Here is a 22,139-nt window from a genome sequence, read left to right on the forward strand (position 1 = left end):
ATCCTATATAGAAAAATTAAGAAATGTATTTATCAAAATTTATTTTCGAATTTGAAATTTTTTATAATTTATATAATGCTTATTTTTTTAGAATTTCGTAAATTCATTTTAAAAATTCATTTATGCTTAAATAAACCAATTTCGCATTTTTTCATGATGTTTTTAATTGAAAGTTGAATTAAATTTCATAGACTACAGCCATTCTTGTTTTTCGTACATTGGCGATTGACAGCGTCATTCTTAACGTATTTCAAGGGATGAAGCGAGTATCTTAATTTCGTATTTCTTATCAATAATGTTTTAATTATTATTAAAATGTTTTAATTAATATTTGAAATATTTATATTAGAAATCGTAAGTGATTCGTTGAATAAGAATAACTAAAAAATATGCGACCGGATTCACGTAGCGTTTCATTTACATTTCATCGAGAAATTCTGAATATTAACAATTCACCGGAAATTACAAAAAAGATAAGACGACGTCTTCAAGATCGTTTCGAGAAAGAAAAGTCTGGAGATTCCTGTAAAGGAAAAATGTCAAAGGAAAAACAAACAAGTGATCGTAGTTGGAACAATTTAACTTTGGGAAATATGTCAGCAGATTCTAGACGTGCTCTGCGAAGTGGAGCTGAGAAGTTATCCAAAACCATATCTTCCGTACGCATAACTTTTGGAACTATTTCACAGGTCAGATAAATTATGAAAAAAATTAGATAAGATAAAAATTGATTATTATGATGACTTCAAATTATGATTACAAATATTCTTTTATTTTTTATATTTAGAAATTCAAAAGTTCTACACGAAGACGTCAAAGATTGGAAGAGCAACAATCTCCTAACAGTATTTGTAAAATGCAGACTCCTCAAACCCGTTCTCGTCAACTTCTTGGTCGAACACCAACAAAACTTTATAGTCCTTTTGGCATAGAATCTCCAAGACATGCATGGAATAAAGAGAATAATGAAACACCAGTGCATAGCCCTGCAGAAACACGATATCTCCAGTGTAGACCCTTTCGTTTTTCAAGAGCCAAAGGATTTTCTGTATTAAGATAAAACTTTTTCATTTTTTTTTCTAACTATTATTGAAATGATCTCCTTATTTCCTAGCAATGCATTCAGGATTATGTGCCTTGTGCAACTAATTGAATTATTTTATTCAATTTTGATCAATAGATAAATACAAAAACATAGTACAGAGAACGAAAGAGAAAAGAGAGAGAAAACTCCAATTTATAATTATTCTTTTGATATATTATCAATGATATCAAACTGCTTTATATATATATATATATATATATATATATAATATATATATGCAGTGCATAATCTATTTATACTTTTTATACATATTTATATATAATTATTATTATAATATTGAATAAAAAAGTATAAGAAATTTTTTGAATTAAATCTTTCAAATCAAAATTAATATAAAAAAAAACAAGATTTTCAACTAATTTAAAAGATAAAATTAATAATAAGCGAAAAAAAATATACTTTCAAGTGAAACCTAACCTCGCAAATGAATACCGTTCATTATTAATATTAACCCAATTCCTCTATGAAATAGTATATTAATTTTTTCATTTATTTTAAAGAAAAAAATGCAATTAATAATGACAAGAAAAAATCATAGTCAAATATTTGCTATATTCATTTTTTATTTTTCGTTTGTTCATATTAAGAAACATTAGGTAGTAGTAACTTCAATGATTTCAATTCATAGCGAACAAAGTCAAGGTGCAATGAATTTTCACAGAAATTTTTTTTCGTGCATCAAGAATTGCATGTACGAAACCAATTAAATCGTTCAATGAAATCTTGAAGTGGGAAACACGATAAATTTCATTGAGTTAGTGCGCACGTGCATGTTTATAGCATAGCCGTGAAAAAAAAAATCTTCGTAAAATGCGCCACTGCATCCGAAAAGCATTGTGAATGCGACACGACCGACATGTGAAAATGAAAAATCGCTCACTTCGACAGAAGATACTCTAACACTTAGTGTTATGTTTCACACACGCTCGAAATGGCTACAAACGAACAAAACGAAGATACGCAAAATAATGTAAATCCTCAAGTCAGGTAAGTTTTTTATTTAAACCTAATTTCCTATTTAAAAATATTTTACAATAATAAAAGAATTAAAAAATATTTTGTAATAACCTACTACAATTTATCAATCGTGAAATTTGGAATGAGGTTAGAAATCGTAGTTATCGTTGCTTAATGCATAAAATTTTTGTTTATGTATTTTAATACTTGTATTTTTAAAAGTTTGATTTCTATTACATTATTTTTTTTTTTTGCTTTTGTTTATTGCATAATTGAATTGAATTAAATATTAAATTTTTAGTTAAAAAAATAAAGTTAAATTTATCATTGCAGATTTAGAAATGCAATGTTTAATAATACAATTTAATAGTAAAATTTATTGAAAATTTAAAAAAAATTAAATTTTATATAAATCATCATCATGTATTTTCTGTAACAAAATTCCAGCATTTAATTCTTCTATAATTATTATTAGATACGTCATATATTTATTTTGAGCACTATTATTGGTTATATTTACTTCTTTATCAAATAAGTGAACAGGATAACGAACTATAATTCACATAAATTTCAACGATTAAAGGAGTAATTTCGTTTTTTGAAACAAAGTAGAGTATAAAAAAATGACGGTCACATAATCCAAACAGGAACAACGTATATCATTTCCGGTTTGTAAAATTTTACTGCAATAATTTGTACAAACGTTTCGATATCACGTGAAACTCGAACTACGTAAAATCGCGCGTCGAATTTATCATGTTCGCAGTTCCTTACTGGGAAGTATTGTCAAGGTATGTTCAAAAAAATTTTTTTTTAAGATTTATACACATATATAACGAATTAAATTTTCTGTCATTAACATAAATAGAGTATACTTATCTTTAAAAATCGCGAATAAATTTTTTTATCTATTAAACAATTATTATAATACTTATAACAATATAATCGCGAAAATCGTAGTCATACATTCATTCTATTTAAAAATCATCAAAAGAGTAGAATAATAAGAGAAATTGGCATAGGCCCCGAATTCGTGTAAACATGCGCCAGAAATTTAGGCGGGATGTCCCGCCCCATGCGCATCCCCATTATACAGGATGTTTCATTCGATAGAAGATCAACATATTACATACTATATGCTTTTAAAAGAATCATAACCTTTACGAAAAAATTTTATAATTATTTTTATTTTATAAATTAAACTAAAGTTATTGTTGTTTTAATATTTTTCCATGTTGTTAATAAAATTAGATATATTCGAAATGTACAAATTAAGTGAAACTATCTGTATTATTCATTAGTGAGAGTGGTGTAGTGGGGTAGCGTGCCGCGAGAGGGTGTCGCGCAAGGCAGGTCAGGGCTGGGGCTCAGTACGTTTGCGTACGCTGTGTCGTATGTTTCGTGCGACGTTCCTCCGCGATTCTTCGCTTGCTAACTTCTCCATTCTCTGTGTATCGAATCCTTCGGTGCGAAAGCAACACATCACATCAAATACCATCAAGTGTGATAACAAAGTGTGCATGATTCAATGGTGATGGTGCAACGAGCTTATATAATTATTGGCGTGTATTAAGCAGAATTGCATATAACGTGTGATACAAGTGAGTGAGTGCATACTGCTCTTTTCGTCGATCTTTTCCCACTATATACGGTGTTTCTTTAACTACTTCTTTTCTACTTTGGTATGTATATCTTTATACCTTTGCTCTCACTCAGGGCACAATTCTACATTTAGCGAAAGTTTAGTTTATCTTTAAGTTTATTCTTCTTTCTCCTTCATCTGTTACGGTGTCCCTTTTTCTCTCACTCCCTCCATATTCTGACAGCTTGGTCGATTCATGAATCTGCCGGGCCATTTCCCCGGGCTTCTCGAAATAAGGCCAAACGATTATTTTCTGTCATCAAACTTTGAAAAGAAATTTTTTTTTTGTTCCTTCTCTTTCTATATGGATTGAACTGTTTGATGATACGATTTTTAAGATTTATCGACAATTGCTAATAAATGAAATCAAAATGAAATAGCGCGTTTCTCTTCAATCAAGTTTTTAATAAAAATTGAATATATTGCGTAAACAATAAACAAATCAGATACAAACGATCGAATACGCGGAAGTTCTCGTCAACGAAGCGTGCTCTTCTTCCCCCCTTTTTTTTACAATTCAATGAACCTGTCTACGAAAGTAGAAACATTAATATATTGAAATATATTGAATATTGCTTTAAATATAAAATAAAATAGATTTTTATCCATTTATTATATTTTATCTGTTATACTTATATATATAAAAGGTTATGATATATTAGTATTTTATAGCTAAATGATTTGTTTCTATATTTGTAACTTGAAAAAGTTTATAAATAATGTAGATTTAAAGATATTTTTATATGCATAATTATTTGTACTTATCTATTAGTAAAGAAATTTCTTATTTGGTTTCACAATTGATATGCTTCATATGGTTTGATTTTAGTTCCTTTCATTCATGGCTATTCTTGCTGGTTCTGTTTTGTCCTTACTTGCCTTTGTTTGTTTGTTTCTGATACACAGGTCTGGCATCATATACATATATGTATATATGCAGATTTATTTTCTATTTATTTTGAACCGCTTAAAGAAAGTGAGAGCATTCAAAAGTGCAGGCAGAGCAACGATCATGGCATTGCACGGGGAAAACGTAGTAATGATTTTGTTTATATTTTTTGTATTTGCTGACCCCATCAACGATTATCCTGGGACATATCAGTTGGAGTACGCAGGAGTCAGAGCCGCACAACTCACAGTTGGTAGCATCAAATCAAGAACTGCAGAATCAAACTCCAAATCAGAAAGTAGATCAAGAATTTGCTAAAATGACAGATCAACGAGAACAACAACCTCAACCACAACAACAGCAACAGGCGCAACAGCAACAACAAACCAAAGGCAATGAAGAACCAAGAACAAATTTGATTATCAATTATCTTCCACAGAGTATGACAGAAAAAGATCTTTACAGTCTTTTTGTAACTATTGGGCCTGTGGAATCTTGTCGTGTTATGAAAGATTATAAGGTATATTTTGTTTCATAAACTATATAAATTTAGTTTTTTATTTTTATAAATTATATTATTTTTATATTTTTAATTTTATTTTATAGACAGGGTACAGTTATGGTTTTGGATTTGTTAATTATGCAAAAGCTGAAGACGCAGCCACAGCTATAAGTACTTTAAATGGACTTCAAGTTCAGAACAAAAGGCTAAAAGTATCTTTTGCACGACCATCTGGTGAAGAAATTAAAGAAACTAATCTATATGTAACAAATTTGCCGAGGTATGCTATAATTTAATATTTATATATATATATATAAATATATATATAAATATTAAATAATATATATATATATATATGTATATATATAAATATAATATAATATTTATTTATTAATTAATAAAACGAAATTGCAATATATAATAAAGTAAATATATTAATTTCATTTTTTTTTAGAAATATAACCGAAAGTCAGATTGATGATATATTTAGTAAATATGGAAATATTGTGCAAAAAAATATTTTAAAAGACAAACTTACTGGATTACCAAGAGGTGTAGCATTTGTAAGGTATGTTTTTTTAGTTTCATTTCTTAAACTATATATTATTAAAATAAATTATGAATGTTAAATAATTTCATAAAAAATTTTTTCAAAAGAACAATTTATTTAACTATATTAATAAAAAATGTTGCTTATGAAATGTTCTTTTGAAACAAACATTATTTTATAATACAATTTTATATTGCAATTCTTGATATAATAATAATAATAATAATAATAATATATTATTTCAATTCTATAATAAATTATAGAGTTATTGTAGATAATTATTTGCGCAAATTAATTTAATTATTATATAATATAATATATATATATATAATTTAATTTAATTATATTTTTATTTTATTATTATTTGGAAAATGTGTATATATATATATATATATATATATATGAACAACTGAGAGTTATAATTGTTTGTGCCAAAGAAGAAATGCTTAGTTATTATGCAATCTATATATGTGTCTGTATTTATTTTCCGAAATCATTACTGCCAAATTATTTTGACCACTTCTCTGGTGCTTATTTTATTTGCATAATTTCGTTTTACTTAACAGACCACTGACCTAGTTAATGCAATTGTGCATGCAAAGAGATTTATGGTTTATTGTAGGAAAATAGTCCAAAAAGTGTGTCAACCATTTAAAAATAGAATCAAAACTAGTTTGATAAATTTCTTAATTTTGGCATATTTTAAAGACTCGTTAATTCACGTTCTGTACGTTATGCTTTAGGCCATTTCTAATTAATATTGTAAACTATGTAGATATCTGGCAAGAATTATTTATATTTATTATCAAGTAAATTTTTTATTTGATTTTTAAATTCTATAAATTTCTATAACAACTATATCTTTGTAGATTCGATAAACGGGAAGAAGCACAAGAAGCGATCGCACGACTACATGGAACGATACCAGAAGGTGGATCAGAGCCACTTAGCGTAAAAATCGCGGAGGAACACGGAAAACAAAAAGCGGCATACTACGCTGGATGGCAGGCTGGTTACAATCAGAGCAGAGGTAAGTAATTTTAATTTTGTCGACAGACAATTAGTCTTGCTCAAATTTCTTTCGTTTTCAACCTGACAGTAAAAATTATTTTTTTTATAAAATTAATAAAGTATGGATTAACTATGAAAGTAATAATTATTTAAAAATAAAACCTAAAATTTTAATTCATAAATAATTGTGAAATAAATTGATTTTTACTGACAGGTGAGATTTGCATTTTGGCTTTCTATAAATCCTATCAAATAAATCATCGTTTCGTTATTGCCATATTGTTGGAACTGTAGAAGCACATGAGATTTGAGAGATAATTTTTTTTAATAGAACGCATTTCTCTCTCTTTCTCTCTTTCTCTTTCTCTCTCAGCTCGTCACTTTTTCAAATTGTCGTATTAATTTTTTCCGTTTCTTTTCTTTCTTTTTATCGCGATGATACGCGTGCAATTGTGAAAACAGGGTAATGTCATTTTAACAAATTTTGTAACGTAGTTGCAAGGTGTAAGAAATTTCTGTATTTATTTAATACACGTTGTCCAAGATGCGAATGATCTTTTAATTAAATTAATTTGGAAAGAGCCTTCGCATCATCGATGACGTGTAAATGTGAGAACATGTCTAACATTTGAATTGTTTGCCAGATATGGCTGCACTTAAATCAAAGTACAGCGAAGATTGAAAATGCTGTTTGCGTTCTAATGCGTGCAACGAATAATGCAGCAAATTTTCTGCGAATATAGTGGAGACACGTTTCTTGTCGCGCCTGTTATGTTTTTCTGTGTTCTCTTTGTTTTTGTTATAAGTTTTTTCGACGTTGTGCGCATGAAATTGTTTCACGTGTAATTGAAAAATAATAATAATAATAAAAAAGGAAAATAATGCAGAAGATTCCTGGCAGTGGTGTTCAATGAAAGAAAAAAATCTCTTTGCAGATGGACATAAAAGAAAAAAAATAATGAAACAGACAAGAATGCAAATATGTAGTGTTGCTGTGATAGAAATGTTTCTGTGTGTGATAATTTTTAGTGCACAAAAGCAAGAAATGAAAAGAAAAAATAATGAAATGAAATGTTGTATCCTGATAAAGTCAGTGACAACTTGTGTTACAAGAAAAAAGAGAAACATTCATTAAGTTGTATTCAGCACACAAGGCTGGTTGTCTAGAAGTTTGATTTTTTCTTTTTTTTTGGACATTTTCTGGTCAACAATTGTAAACTCTGTTTTGATTAATTGCCAATGCTATTGTTACCATATTGATTTTGCATTGTCATGTATTTTCAAATGTATTCAAATCATATTGTGAGCATCATCTTCATTCTATACATTTTTGTGTCAACAAATTATTGTATAATTACGTACGTCTTAAAGCTGTTTTGTATTTTCTTTTGATAAGACATACAATTTCATATTACATATATATATATATATATTTATTTTTATATTTAATTATAATGTGTATATATATATATATATATATATATATATATATGTATATGTATATGTATATATATATGTATATGTATATATATATATACATATACATATATATATACATATACATATATATATATATATATATATATATGTGTGTGTGTGTTACTTATTTAAGATTTTGGAAATACATTTTCTGTTTAAGAAGAAATTTGTTACTTCCTCTTATAATCCTTCAATAATGAACGTGCGTGCGTTGTTTTTTTGTTTTTTCTTCTTTTTTTTCCTTCATAATCATAATTAAGGTTTAAGGTTTTTTAAAATATAAAATAATTAATGAGCGCCTGTAGTATTTAGTGTTCAAAGAAAATATGTATGTTTTAAGTAGAATTTTTTGTAACACGATGTTTTGAGACTTGCTTATACACTGCTCAAAATGTAAAATAATTCTTAAAATCAATTTTTTGTGAAAAAGATACAGTATTATTTGCATAAAAAATTTGGAGCAGCGTGTAAAATACGCAATTTATTTAATCCACAAATTGTTGTATGCCTGCGAATAATTTAGCGAGCGTCATTGCTAATCCATGATTAGTTCTGGATTTGCAGATTGCATTTGCAGAAACATGTGGCTTTAACAGAGAACTTGTTCAGTGCATGGCTGTGTCCTCTTTCAAGCGATTATCATATGCAATAATGGACAAATGTATTTAGATAAATAAGTTTCTTTTTATGATTAACATTCGTATTTAAAGTTTTGGATCTAATTTATTAAATGAATAATATAGTATTAAAAATAAGTAAAAATAGAAAATTTTCAGATTTAATAGAACCATAAAATTTTTCTGTTTTGTTTCAGTAAATTATTTATCTAATTACATTTGTTTCAAGTATTTCGTATAACTCTTTAACATAAATCATTTTCATTTCTATGCTCGCCAATCCACAAAGGAGAACGTCTGTATCCGACCAGGAATAAATACCAGCGTTATGCACATTACCTTTATTAAAAGAAGAACGCAATTTCTTGTTCGGTACTCATTGTTACCCTTATAGTTATGCTACCATGAATTCCTATTGATGTAATGAGATTGGCATGATTAAGTGCGCTTATACCAGCACAATTGTTACCACTTTTATTGTAATTCGAAAAAAGGGATTTATAAAGATAAGGAAAACAAATTTTGCTTTTTGATTAAATCTTTTAAGATTGCTTCGTTTTTTCTTAATGATCTTATCCTAGTTCAATTTCATTTTTTTGTTTAATACAAATTGTACAGTTTCTTAGAATTGAACCTAATTTTTTCACAAAGCAAAACTGTTTGTAATTAAATAAAAAAATCACACAATTTGCTCAACAAATGTAAACGAGTACTTTGTAATTTATCAGAAAACCAATCTATAATTCTAAAGTTCTTTTCTAAAGAAAAAGAAACTTTAGATACAATTTTACTGTTTTAAAAATATTCCTTGAATATTTGTATAATAATACAATTTAACACTTTGACCTAAAATATAGGAAACATTCATTTAATCTTGTATTGTATTGGAGATAATAGCTTAAAAGATTAATTAAAATAAACATAAGTTTCTGATATTTTTAGAGTCAATGTGCTGAATAAGAAAAAAGAGATATTTGTGGATTTTAAATTGAATAATTAAGTTGTAATTACTTTTACAACTTTAAATAATTAGATGACTCCTTGCAAACGTTGCATAATTTTTACAATTGTCTGTTATCTGATGGCCTGTTCATCGTGTTCACTAATATTGACTTTAGTGAACTATATAGATAGTGAAAATATGTATAGATATTCATCCTGTAAAACAATTGGGACAATTAGTTAAATAAATTATATTGTCTTAAAAAATTGATGGATGAAATTGTAGATGAATTTAGTTGTCATAAAGACAATTTGAATAATAGACGAGCGAATAGGCTTAAAAAGTGTTGTCGAGTCATATTTAATAAATTGTTGCTAAAGTAACAATATTGAACGATAAAAATTGTGATCGATTGGAAGCATGATGACAATTTTTTCATATATGAAGTTAAAATCTTCGCTGTTACTTATTTTTATCGCTATATATATAGATTTAAGTATATATACATGTGTCTGCATATATATATATATATATATATATATATATATATATATATATATATATATCTCAGTTAAAAAAATGTGAATTTCGAAGTTAATTGGAATATATAAGAAATATTTGTATCTCCTGTGACCCTGACAATCGTTCCTTTTTTAGTCGGTTTTTTGCGACCGTATTAAATCTTTACAAATGATTAGGACATGAATGCTTTTGATATAGTCCGTAATAATATAATAAAATAATAAATCCTAATAGAAAGTATCTTGCTCGTATATTAATAATACGTTCAAGTGCATGATATGATTAAAAACAGGAGTGCATAACCTTTTTTAACTTAAATGACATTTTTATTGTATTTTATTTTATTTCATTTTACTTTATTTTACTTAAAAGAAATGAATAATATATGAATAATATGACGAATATGATTAGGTTTTTCAGATTTTATTTAGTTGAGTAGGATTTGATTTCTCAAGAATATTTTTTTTTTTTGATTCTTCACATATATTAATAATTATGTATTAATTTTTAATAATAAATTAAAAATAAGTAAATATAATAAAAATTTAAAAAAATTGTCATTTTTAAATATATTAGTCTTTTTATTATCATTCATCATTATCATCATCATCATCATCATCATCATCATCATCGTCATCATCATCATCATTATTGTATATTTGAACAATTAAAAATTAATGAAATTAATATATTATTGATAAAAAATGATAGGTTGTGCACTCTCGAATGAGAAAAAGAAAGAAAAAATAAAAACTTAAATCTTGTTAGGAATTTAATATTGCGAATGCGCTGGTATTTGAACCCCTTTCCATACAACTAATGTCTGTTGTAAAATTTCTATCACTATGAAATTTCAATTGGAGAAATACAATAATTAGTGATCGTAACGATTTGGATAAAAAAGGAATGGTGAAAGAAACAGGAAACTAATTAGTATTTAAGTCAATCCAGTTAATGAGTAAGATTTCTAAATATTTTTTTAGAATATTCATACTACAGAATAAACTCATAATGTTCTTTCTAAAAAAAAAAAGGAGAAAAAAAATATAGAAAGGAAGAAAAAAACACTTCAAATACAAAAAGATTTAAAATCAATAAAAATGAAAATGAGGTTACTTTACGCAAATAAAAATTCCCTAGAAAAACTGGTAATGAAATATAAAAAATAGAGAGAATTATTTCGTTAATATCGAAAATAAAAGCAATAAGAGTTTATCTTTATAAGAGAAAGAACAATTTGAGTTTTTCAGTGTACATAAGTCAAAATTCTAATTTTTAACTTAACATGTTAAGTAATAAATTATAATATCTAATGGATCGAAAATTGTTCGAAATGGTTATAATCCCGAAGTTCAATAGTGCTAATGATGGCTGTGATATGGAATAAGAAAAAAATTAACAAGAGAAATGAACGAAAAAAAAGTGAAGTATCCGGGATATATAACGGATAAAATACGCTCTTTTTTTTTTTGCTATTTTCTTCTTTCTTATCTTCTTCTTGCGACGATAAAATTTTATTAGTTAATTCTTGTGTTAAAAATTTGAAAAAGGTTATTTGAAATATATTCAAAATACTCACTTATAAATTACATAGGATTTAATACAAAATTTGAAAAAATTATAAAATTTTATTTATTTATAAAGATTTTTACAGTTGACATCAGAGCGATGAAATTGGGGAGACAGAGAATAAATTCTCGGTTGAAAATGCCTGCGACATTCCCAATAATATATTCATCGTATTTTTCTCTTTCTTCTTTAGAAATGAATATTTAAAAGAAAAAAAATGTCTTCAAAAGACACATTCTATGATCGACATTTTATTGTAATAAATCGATCTCATTTTAGCGAGAAATTTGATTCTAGCATTTAAAATAAATAAATGATATACAAGTTGCAGAGTGAACCGGAAGTAATATTATCTATTCAGTAAGATGATTCATTATATTGAAACCAATCATATAATTATCGAATATAATTTTTCATTTATAAAATTTTTTTAAAGGAAAAAAACATGCGGTTCGTAACATAACCTAATTAAGCGTTTCTTATTATTTCCCGTTTACTCTGTGCATTAATAAAGAGACACGTATACATACTATATAATAAAATATATTATAGTGATATAGTAGAAAATTATGATTATGTACATGTTGTATGGATAAGCTAAATAATAATTGTACGAATATTACCATTTAAACGTGTTCAATGCGTGTAATACGGAATGTGTGAAATTATATTGAGAAACTGGCCTAATAATACCCAACTTTTGTGCTGATGATTTCATTTATTCGTGGTTCCAATATCATCCAAAAAAAAGAGAAAACTATACGAAAATCAATAATGGAACCATCGTTTTCATCAGGACAAAATAAAATCAGGAACAAAATATATTTGTTCAAAACTTCTATCAAACACGTCCCTATATAATTATCTCATACCTTTCTTATCCTTGTTGCTACAGGGGTCTGAGTGATTCTGTAGACAGTCATTAAATTTGATTAAAATGATTAGAAATCAATAATCAATATCTGTCCACTTTATTCTATACTATATGCCATCACCTATTTTTACATTCTAGTATCCTTTGAATCGTTCCATTCTCTAACCTAAAAATTTAAAAAAAAAATAATTTCAAGTAATTTTCAAAATATTAATTGTTATAATATTTTCAGGTGCTGGAGGTGGTCTAGGCGGTGGAGGAAGAGGCAGAGGTATTGGAGGTCCGCCAGGAATGGGCATAGGTATTAGTGGAGGTGGACCAGGAATGTTAGGAAGAGCAGGAGGTGGTTTCGGGCCGCGTGGCGGGCCACACGGCAGCTTTCTTGGCGGAAGTGGCGGTCCAGGCGCTATGAGGATGGAAAAAATTCATCCACATCGCTTTAATCCTATTGGTATGGGCGGCGGCTATGTGCAGTCGCACTTCTGGTGACCTAGTATCGTCGACGATCTGGTTAGCAAGACAGCACCGGCTACGTACCTTTCTTCGTTCAATCGGAGATCAAGCAACGGCAATTGTTGTCGTTTATAACTTTGCCGAATAAACATACGTTTTCCTCGAGCGATCGTGAAGTCATGGAGATATGGGAACGCATTAGGATCGAGAAAGGTTGCCGTCATAAATAATATAAGGATAGATAAAGACAACAAGGGTACAAGTCTAGCAACCTAGTTCTCAATTATGACTTCCTTTGTCTCCTACGACATTCAGATCGAGATGCTTGAGGACTGACTGATCAAGGATATGTAAATTATTATGCATAGTATTTAATAATATTTTTACGTGCCTGAACCAAAGCTCAGAATACCTAGTATTGTAGATTCACGTGGCGATAGATATTCAGTTTTAAAATTTGTTCGAATATTTCGAGATCTTAGATACGACTGAAAAAATAACTTGAAATTATTGATCCATTCAAAGCTCTCTAAGTAGTATAAGTAAATAATATAACTTTATTGTGAATTTTTTAAGGGTGAAGCTTATAATTGTTACATTTTTTTTGTTTATTTTTTTTTTCAATTTTTCTTTTTTCAAAACTAATTGAAAGAATTAATTCCAAGATCTCGAAGCAGTTTATTAGATAAAATTTTGGATGATAATGGAAGAGTGTAAAGCTGGTCCTATCGCTATTTCTTTATTGCTTTTTATAGTTAAAGTTTCTTCTTTCTTCTTTAGCTTTAATATCTTCGTTCCATTGTGCGTTTAAATTAGTGGCGTTTATTTTCGCCAATTAAATAATGCACGTTGAATATTATAACATGTTAAGGTACAAAAAAAATGAAAAAAGGAGGGAAATAATATTTGATTATCGAGTTGTTGCCTATTTTAAATTGGGCATAATCAAATTCGATGATGAAACTATAATATATATCGTGCTAAATTAGCTCTATTATTGCGTCCCTAAGATCGTTAATAGGCGAATTTTTATGAGATTTTATTTTTTTGACACTCAAAACGCGTTCGCGATATGAATATAAATATTCTTCTTATTCTATATTACACTTAAAAAGATCGTTAAGGCATACTGCAGGCTAAAATCTCAAGATACTATTTTATTTAATAACAAATATTATAAAATGTTTCTAATTTTAAATAACAAATCGATATGGTATACAATATTTTAGAACTGTTCAATGATTCCAGTTGTAACAAACTTCCTCTTAAAAAATGTAGATAATATTGTAATAATTATTTAGACTCATTTAGCATACGTTTATTCAGAAACTTTGAATAGTTCTATCTATTTTTTTTTTTTTTATCTGAATTATGTCTAAAGCTTAATGAATAACTCTTAAATGAACAGTATCAAGATTTAATTGTTTATTTAGGCTAACAAATATAGGCATTGCTGTTGTTGATTATTTTATTATAATCTAATGAAGTACCTGTTAATTAATTTAAAATCTTTATCCGTTCGTTAACAAGTCAGACAATTTTCACTTTTGGCCAGCAGCGTGCCTCTTATTGTATTTCAAATAAATTATCACACGATATTATTCTCTTAGCTTTGGTCAGCTTCACGATCGCTCGAGTATTTATAAAGACCAGCTAAAGGCTGAACTTTATTGAAAAAGATCTCCTTTTTCTTTGATAGTTCAATGTTTTAATATTTTTGAATGAAAAGGAAACGGGGGCACGTTGAGGGCAGAAGCTAAGAGTTTTACATGTTGTTGTACATTTCCTTTTTAATGGTTCTAACTCTTGAAACTTTATCAAACGTTTAACGTTAAGAAAAAGAGTTTTTATCAGATAGTGTATAAGAAGACTGTGTTTCTTATGCTCCGAATGGCGTTGGACCTCGATGGTTGCAAAGAAACATGTTAAACAACTTTTTAGTTTTTAAAATAACAATGTACCGATCAAATGTTCACAAAACTTTCGAACTTATTTTTGTATGATTAAGGATATGATCTTTAGATCGTCATTCGTGTACTTAAAAAAAATATAAAAAAATATAAAAAAAATAAAAAAAGCACCATCGTTGTCCACTGGAATCGCCGCAAAATGTACATAAATCATAATGGAAACACGTCATTATTACAGCATGTCGTAGACAAAAATGAGACTGACTTTTTATAGGAGACCACGCGAACAATTTTAAAAATCGAAATTGTTTTATTATTATCTTAAAGAAAGCGCGTTAGATTTTCATTTTTTCTCCTGTATTTCTCGGTTCTTATTTTTTTTTTGTTTCTATTTTAATTGCAACGGAAAGTAAAAACTAAATTTCTATTACAACTATTCATAATAAATATAACAATTGCACTTTACATTATTTGATTGAGCAATGAATATGAATTTAAAAAAAGAAAAATTACTATAATCGTATTAAATTTTTTCATATTGACGATTAAATCATTGTTTTGTAATTTTCAAAACATGATTATCAATATGATTTTGTTAACATTTACACATTGTGATCATTTACACACATACACGCTCTCTCTCTCTCTCTCTCTCTCTCTATTTATCTATCTCTGTATCTATCTATTTATTTATCTATCTACATATCTATCTCTCTATCTCGCGATAATTCATAATTATATAAGAACTAATTATTTAAGATGAAATAAAATGTCTATAAAAAAGTGGAGAACTCCGTTGGTTATGTGTATCTGTTGATAGAGGACGAGAAAAAAAGTATAGTCATCAGAATGTTAAGAAGTATAATTATTTATTATAGTCGTATCAAAAATACGATTTACTTTTTTCTCCTTTTTTTTTCTACAGTCTTATATAAAGAATAAAGAAATTCAGTGACTATAAACAAAATGAATGAAGAGAAAATGTTCTGTTGCGTTTCACTAAGTACGGTGTTGCCCTTCAAAAGGCAGCTTGCGTTTAAAAAATAGCAAAGTGCCCGATGACGAGCCGCACCGTAATCAGCTCAGAATTATTTATATTTCACAATATTTCTTGTAATATTGCAAAAGAATGCAAAATATTCTCCATTTGGTGTACATTGTCACTGTTTAACTTCCAAATTCAAACTTTTAGAACTTCACATGTTGAATATAATATAATTACTTTTACATTATACACAATTATACACAATTATACTGGAATTTCCATAATTAAAGAAAAATTCAAACGAAAACTAACTGAACCAATGATATAAACTTTAAGGAAGATGCCCTCTGACTGAACATTTTGTGAAATTAAAACAGAAACTTTATAACTACTGAAACTTCTATACAGGATGTTGTACTTTAGAGATTAACTCAGCCATAAGAGGAAACAGGAAGGGGCGGATAGCTGCATAAGATATCACCTTAGTAAATGTAATTCTAAGTGCGACAAAAGATGTGGAAATCTTGGATATTTTTTTTTATGAATTTCATGCTAGAAAACATAAATATTGTAATTTTCTATGATTTTATCTTCAATTTCTCATTATCATATTGATAAATATATATATAAATCAAATTATATTTGGAAGTTTAACATACATGTATATTAAAACTATATAAATTATTTTAAAATATTATTGAAACTTTGATTATGAAAAGATATATCGTTTATATTTATGAAATGTACATTTAAATTAATATGTACAAGGCAAATCAACACTTGAATTTCTTTCAATAATATTATTATCACAACTAAACGAAAATTAATCTCCACTCTTCAATCTCACTTAAAATATTATAAAAACTACTAAGAACCATGAGTTAATGATCTAAACCTATTTAAAATTGTCATATAAACAGAAATTAGAAATCCAACTATTCTGGATCAATTACAATTTTAATTATTTCTCCATTAAAAATTAGATCAGTTGAAATTGAAAAGAAAAATTTCTAAATAATTTTCTCTTTTATAAATGTTTATAATATATGTATATATAAATATTTATATTATTAGATGGTTATAAAATATTTATCAAAGTATTTTAAAGAGCAAACTTTGGATACACATGAAATATTTAGGAACAATTCAGAGTCATTGGTCTTTCTCTTGATACGATTACAGAAAATTTTTCGTTAGTTATAATCGCTCTTGTCCTTTGATTTGAATAAGTATTCCTCCCCTCCCCCCTTCTTTTTTCTGCTCATCTTTTTTTCTTTTCATAAGATTTGTGGAAAACAGAAAACTCTCTCCACCTACTAATGTTGGTTAGCATTAAACACACATGCACACATCTGCTTCACGACTGGTCGAGGGTTAGCATGTTTCAGATTTTATAGTATATAGATGTTGTTTCTTCTTTCGTAGTTGTTTTTCTTCTTTAAGGGATAAATTTGAAATAGTACAAAAGAATTTTAAGATCAAGAAATAATATAATTTAATATTAACAGTAAGAAAAATCTCGTTAGAGAAAAACTTTTTTATTTATTAAATTAAAATGATTGATTAATTCAATCCAAAAAATTTCATTAATTATTCCATGAACAAAGATTTTATGAACAAATTATAGGAAGAGTCATAAAAACTATAGGGAGACGTTTTTTTTTCAATCAAGTTACATTATTGCTATAATTTTGATTATTTTTATTTAACATGTTTCTTACATAGCTAAAAAAAATCCGCAAGTTTTGTTCTAGTGCGTGCTAATGCATGGATTAAATTTACATCGTTTGATGCGTTTTCGGTCGGTCCCTTCGGTATAATACAAACACTTGTAAAAATACTTGTAACAAGTGCGGAATCATCAGGATAATTGTTAATTGAAAATAAAAAATGACGAATAAAGTTTTTCGTATGTAAGAAACACAGATTTCATTTCAAAAATTCATCGATGATTGTGAAAATCAAAAAGTACACCAAAGTAGGATTTATTTAGTAATAATCTATAACGTTATTCGAATGAAATTTTATTCGAATAAGATTTTAATCATAATTTAAAAAAGCTAATGAATGGTATGTGATGTTACGCAACAATTAATCTTACAATTGAATATATAATTAGGACTTTGACTAAAGAGAAAGGAAAAACAAAAGGAAAAATTATTGGTACAATAATTGTTTATATAAAGTTATATAATGTTTAATTTCATTTTCATCAGGAAAATATTACATTGATATGATATTTAAAGTGATAAATTAGAAATTGGAAAAATTTCTTTATTAAATCAAATCATTTATCAGGTTAACATATATTAATTTTAATCTTCGAAATTAAGAGCGATCACCGTTAATTTTGATTTTAGTTTCAGTTTCCCGTCCACATTAATTTCAATAAATTTATTCGAAATCATTTAAAAATTATTCGTTACTTGCAAATAATTTCATTTATTTGAAGATTATTTAAATAAAATTTTTATTCGAATAAGAACTTAATCGAATAACGTTCATCTATATTAGAAAAGTAGGGATTATTAGTTTTAGGGAATAGAAATTTCATATAGAATATTTAATATATTTGATCATAGAAAAATATATTTTTAAATTGAAATAATGAAAACGAAAGATTAGAAACAAAAAACTTTTCTTCCTTTCTTGGTAATTAAACAATACACTTATAATTTTCAACATCAACAACATTTGTTGTTCGCAGGAAAAATGATCGCACAGTCATGAGGAGGAGCCACATGAGGCCTTTAAAATTCATTCAGTCGACCCGCTTTTACAGGACCATCTGGAATGTTTTTTTAGTGGACCGATAGTTTTATCTTTTTCGATGATTCACAATTGAATCACAATGGATGTAAAAAAACTGCAGCCTGATCGAATCAGAGGAATTAAGAGGAATGTAAAAAAAAAAAAAATTGTCATTATCATTTAAACATCATAACTCGGATTAACACATTATCAAATTTTTATTGTATAAGTTGAACGTTTTTTATTGCATAAAACAACTTTTACTAAAATAGAAACATGATTATGTATGTATATTTATTTATTTTCATTCATATGTAGCATTCATATTAGTAATTAAAAAAAATTATTCAATGAAAAATTGCAGTTCTGAGAAAGAGAAATTGAACCCTGGCACCCAATATGCTAATTTCTAGTCAGAAATGCTTTGAAAATTCCTTGCCGGAGAAGGACGAGAATCTCCGAGTTAGTAGGTATATATTACTGTGATGGAAGATGACTCATACATTACGCTGTAGTTGATTTTTCTCGAATCAACTAGAGTCGATGTACCACGCTATACGCTTAGGCTTATTTTTCATTTAATTTTAATTTTAATAAAATATACATTTGAATTTATGAAATATTCTATTGAAACATTCAATTTTTATTTCAGAAGATCGTTTATAAGTTCGACAGAAACTTTGTTAGCTATTCGTTATTTGATTTTAAATCAAAGACAGTTAAGAAGAATATATTAAGAATAATGTAGCCAATGTAGTCAATTCTTGACCTAGAAATATTATTTGCATTCACGTTATAATTACAATATGCGACATATGATATCCGGAATTATTTAGTATAATAGTGATATTCAATTTATCATTTTAATTATTTGACATACAATTTAATTTTATCATAAAATCGAGAAAAATTTTATTGTCACTTCTCAAAATCTTAAAATAATTATTATAACAAATTATATATCTTTATAAAATTAACAATAATCGCAATTTTTTGAAATTAATATTTATTCTACAATTTAAAAATCAAATATAATTAATAAGCAAATTGGATCATGTATTATAAATCTATGGAGATATAAGTGAATGTAGGTGAATAATAATTGGTCTAGGATATGTCACAGCATGATATAATATCTGTGTTTTATGGAATACCCTACGAATCAGCTTACCAAACATGCATAGCCCACAAAAAGATATTCGTTTCCGCCCAGCGTGATATCCATGGTATCACAGGAAGGTTAGAATCAGCCTCTGTACACTACTATATTAAGCGATGTATATATATATATATATATATATCTTATTCAATGAATCCATTTGATTAAAAATATCGAATCATTTCTTTTTCTTTTTTGAAAAAAGATGAATAAACAAAATAAAAGAATGTAAATAAAACTAGAAAAGATCGAAATTATTATAACACTACACTCTTCGGTTTAAAATGATTTAAAACAGTTTGAATCAATTCTGTTAAATTAGAAATATGCAAAATTAATGAAGATATAACCATAATACAACCACCAACTGGTACGATATCCCGAGGGCGACTGAACTGAACACTACTGAACAGTGAACTTGATTTACAGTTGCGGAGAAGGGAGGATTCCGAGAGAAAGAAACACGTGGTGCGATCCTCCGAATGAAGAGGGGATCCGCGACACTTGGACACGGGATGCGTAGCTTTTCCTCTGTTGGTCAACCAATGGAATTGTTAAGTGAATTGCAAATTAAATTTTGACCATGTTAATTTGTCAAATCTGCAATTTCATTTATCGGTTTATCAAATCTTCAGGCTTTATACAAGTGAAATTGTTATTTAAGAATTTTGTATTCTTGATACTTTATTTATAGATGTATTACAAATTTTACTCAAGATAACAACTTAAGTTTTTTGAAGATCAGTTAGAAATGATTATATCAATTTTTAATTGAAGATTCATTATACTTCATTCCTGATCTATCTATTGATTATGCAATATGAATATATAATGAATATAATGAAAATAAGTAAAAAAATTTTCGTTCTTTTATATTATTGAATAACAAAAGCTATAATTTTTTAAAAATATCCTTATTGTCCCTAAATATCCCTATTATCATATTCCATAATTAAAGACTTTATTTTTAATAATTGTATGTAATGAAAATAAAAATAACATTTTTTAGAGAAAATAAAATATAAGAAACATTTAGATGCAAGTATTTAACTCAAATCAGAAAAACACCATCGAAAGTTTATCAATTATTTGAAAGACCTATCTAAAAGAGAAGAAGAAAAAAAGGCCAATGCATATTGGAAAAATAAGATAAACAGAAATATATGAAAGCAAAGGGGACTTGGAAAGGGTCAAAGGGCAGTGTCCTGAGGCGAGGGGGCAGAACCGGGCCAGAGAAAAATTTGCATTTCCTGTTCACAATGAATAATGCTGTATGGAGAAACCGTATTCGCCTGGTCATCGAATTAATTCTCAAAATTAATAATCCTCGAAATTTCAAGCAAGAAGACCATGTTTCAAAGTCTTTATAGAAGAAATCTATTCGTAACCATCAGAAAGAATTAGATTAACCATTCATTGACATAACACCTTTATCACGAGGAATATCGCGATACTTATTCTTTTATTATTCATTGTATTTTTTATATTTTTATTTCTCTTCTTCTAGGAATTTGTTAATAATCAAATGTTAATAACCACAATTATAATTATTATTATTATATCTATAGTATAGGTTTATTTTTTCATTAGGATTATATCGAATAAAAAAAGAAAGAGGGAAGTGGAATGTTTATGAGAATGGCTGTTCTTGCCCCTAAGGTTGTTGACCATACATGCATCTATTTATGTAGAGGTCTTTATGTTGATTTTGGATTCCCAGGTATTCATAAAAATAACACGTGTCCATTAATTTCGGCCAAATTCTTTGTCTTTCAGTTAGCGTTTTGCGTTTCGTTTATTCTTTGAATGAAGAATGCATGAAGGAAATAATTATAGAATATTCAATTGTGATGAATTTGTATGTAAATAAAAGAGTTAATATTTGAAGAAATTTCCAAGATATATATAAGACGGTTGATAATATTATGAAATTATAGATATACATAATATAGATATATAATAATGTTATATATTATTATATGAATTCTAGATATGATAAAATTATCAAATAAATTTAAGAGAAGTTAAGAATTTAAATGAAATTAAGAAAATAATTCAGAAAAATTATATAAAATAAAATAAAATTATATAAGTCAAACTATCGATGATCTTATCGATAATTTTTATAATTTTAAATAAATAATAATTTTAAATAAATAATAATAATAATTAATAATAATAAAATAATAATTTTAAATAATAATTTTCAAATATGTTATAA

The 22,139-nt window shown here is 27.0% G+C and overlaps 2 protein-coding genes and 3 long non-coding RNA genes across 14 annotated transcripts in view; 3 read left to right on the forward strand and 2 right to left on the reverse strand.

The window, feature by feature from the left end:
• The window catches only part of LOC108002328 (uncharacterized), a 1,213-nt gene extending 133 nt beyond the window's left edge, over nt 1-1,080 (forward strand). The window contains exons 1-3 of one of the 2 annotated variants that reach the window (XM_017063949.3): nt 120-262; nt 350-689; nt 788-1,080. In XM_017063949.3, coding sequence (XP_016919438.1) covers nt 390-689; nt 788-1,060 — 573 coding nt within the window. In that variant the 5' untranslated portion in view covers nt 120-262; nt 350-389 and the 3' untranslated portion in view covers nt 1,061-1,080. Of the gene's footprint in view, nt 690-787 lie in introns of both variants that reach the window. The other variant, XM_062078389.1, reaches the window with a different exon arrangement.
• Nucleotides 1,081-1,329: 249 nt separating this feature from the next.
• Nucleotides 1,330-19,117, forward strand: LOC108002329 (sex-lethal homolog). 9 transcript variants are annotated; one of them, XR_009830886.1, is made up of 7 exons: nt 1,330-2,092; nt 4,807-5,113; nt 5,200-5,375; nt 5,550-5,663; nt 6,515-6,675; nt 9,042-11,175; nt 12,893-13,112. XR_009830886.1 is itself a non-coding variant. In XM_062078382.1 (7 exons), exons 1-7 carry the CDS (start codon nt 2,037-2,039, stop codon nt 18,736-18,738), a joined length of 1,056 nt encoding a protein of 351 aa, XP_061934366.1. In that variant the 5' UTR covers nt 1,330-2,036; the 3' UTR covers nt 18,739-19,117. The 9 variants fall into 9 exon arrangements, 8 of the variants coding, with proteins under 8 accessions (XP_061934366.1, XP_061934365.1, XP_061934372.1 ...); XM_062078382.1 differs by lacking the exon at nt 9,042-11,175 and adding an exon at nt 18,716-19,117 and having other exon boundaries at nt 12,893-13,111; XM_062078384.1 differs by lacking the exons at nt 1,330-2,092; nt 9,042-11,175 and adding exons at nt 2,451-2,853; nt 18,716-19,117 and having other exon boundaries at nt 12,893-13,111.
• On the reverse strand, nt 2,089-2,809 carry LOC133666569 (uncharacterized). The gene is made up of 2 exons (XR_009830888.1): nt 2,583-2,809; nt 2,089-2,492 (listed from the first exon to the last, which is right to left on the reverse strand). It is a non-coding gene; the product is annotated as an uncharacterized LOC133666569 (long non-coding RNA).
• On the forward strand, nt 11,627-12,745 carry LOC133666568 (uncharacterized). The gene is made up of 2 exons (XR_009830887.1): nt 11,627-11,767; nt 11,862-12,745. It is a non-coding gene; the product is annotated as an uncharacterized LOC133666568 (long non-coding RNA).
• Nucleotides 11,826-21,959, reverse strand: LOC107992599 (uncharacterized). Its single transcript, XR_001764939.3, has 2 exons — nt 19,931-21,959; nt 11,826-12,826 (listed from the first exon to the last, which is right to left on the reverse strand). It is a non-coding gene; the product is annotated as an uncharacterized LOC107992599 (long non-coding RNA).
• Between the last annotated feature and the right edge of the window lie 180 nt (nt 21,960-22,139).

The sequence above is a fragment of the Apis cerana genome, linkage group LG8 (assembly GCF_029169275.1).
Source record: "Apis cerana isolate GH-2021 linkage group LG8, AcerK_1.0, whole genome shotgun sequence".
Lineage (NCBI taxonomy): Eukaryota > Metazoa > Arthropoda > Insecta > Hymenoptera > Apidae > Apis > Apis cerana.

Excerpts from the sequence above, each read along its gene's own strand:
- LOC108002329 (XM_062078381.1), top strand. The coding sequence starts at position 2,037 with ATGGCTACAAACGAACAAAACGAAGATACGCAAAATAATGTAAATCCT. Across the intron at positions 5,376-5,549 it reads TATGTAACAAATTTGCCGAG|AAATATAACCGAAAGTCAGA; the intron begins GTATGCTATAAT and ends ATTTTTTTTTAG. Across the intron at positions 6,676-12,892 it reads TGGTTACAATCAGAGCAGAG|GTGCTGGAGGTGGTCTAGGC; the intron begins GTAAGTAATTTT and ends TAATATTTTCAG.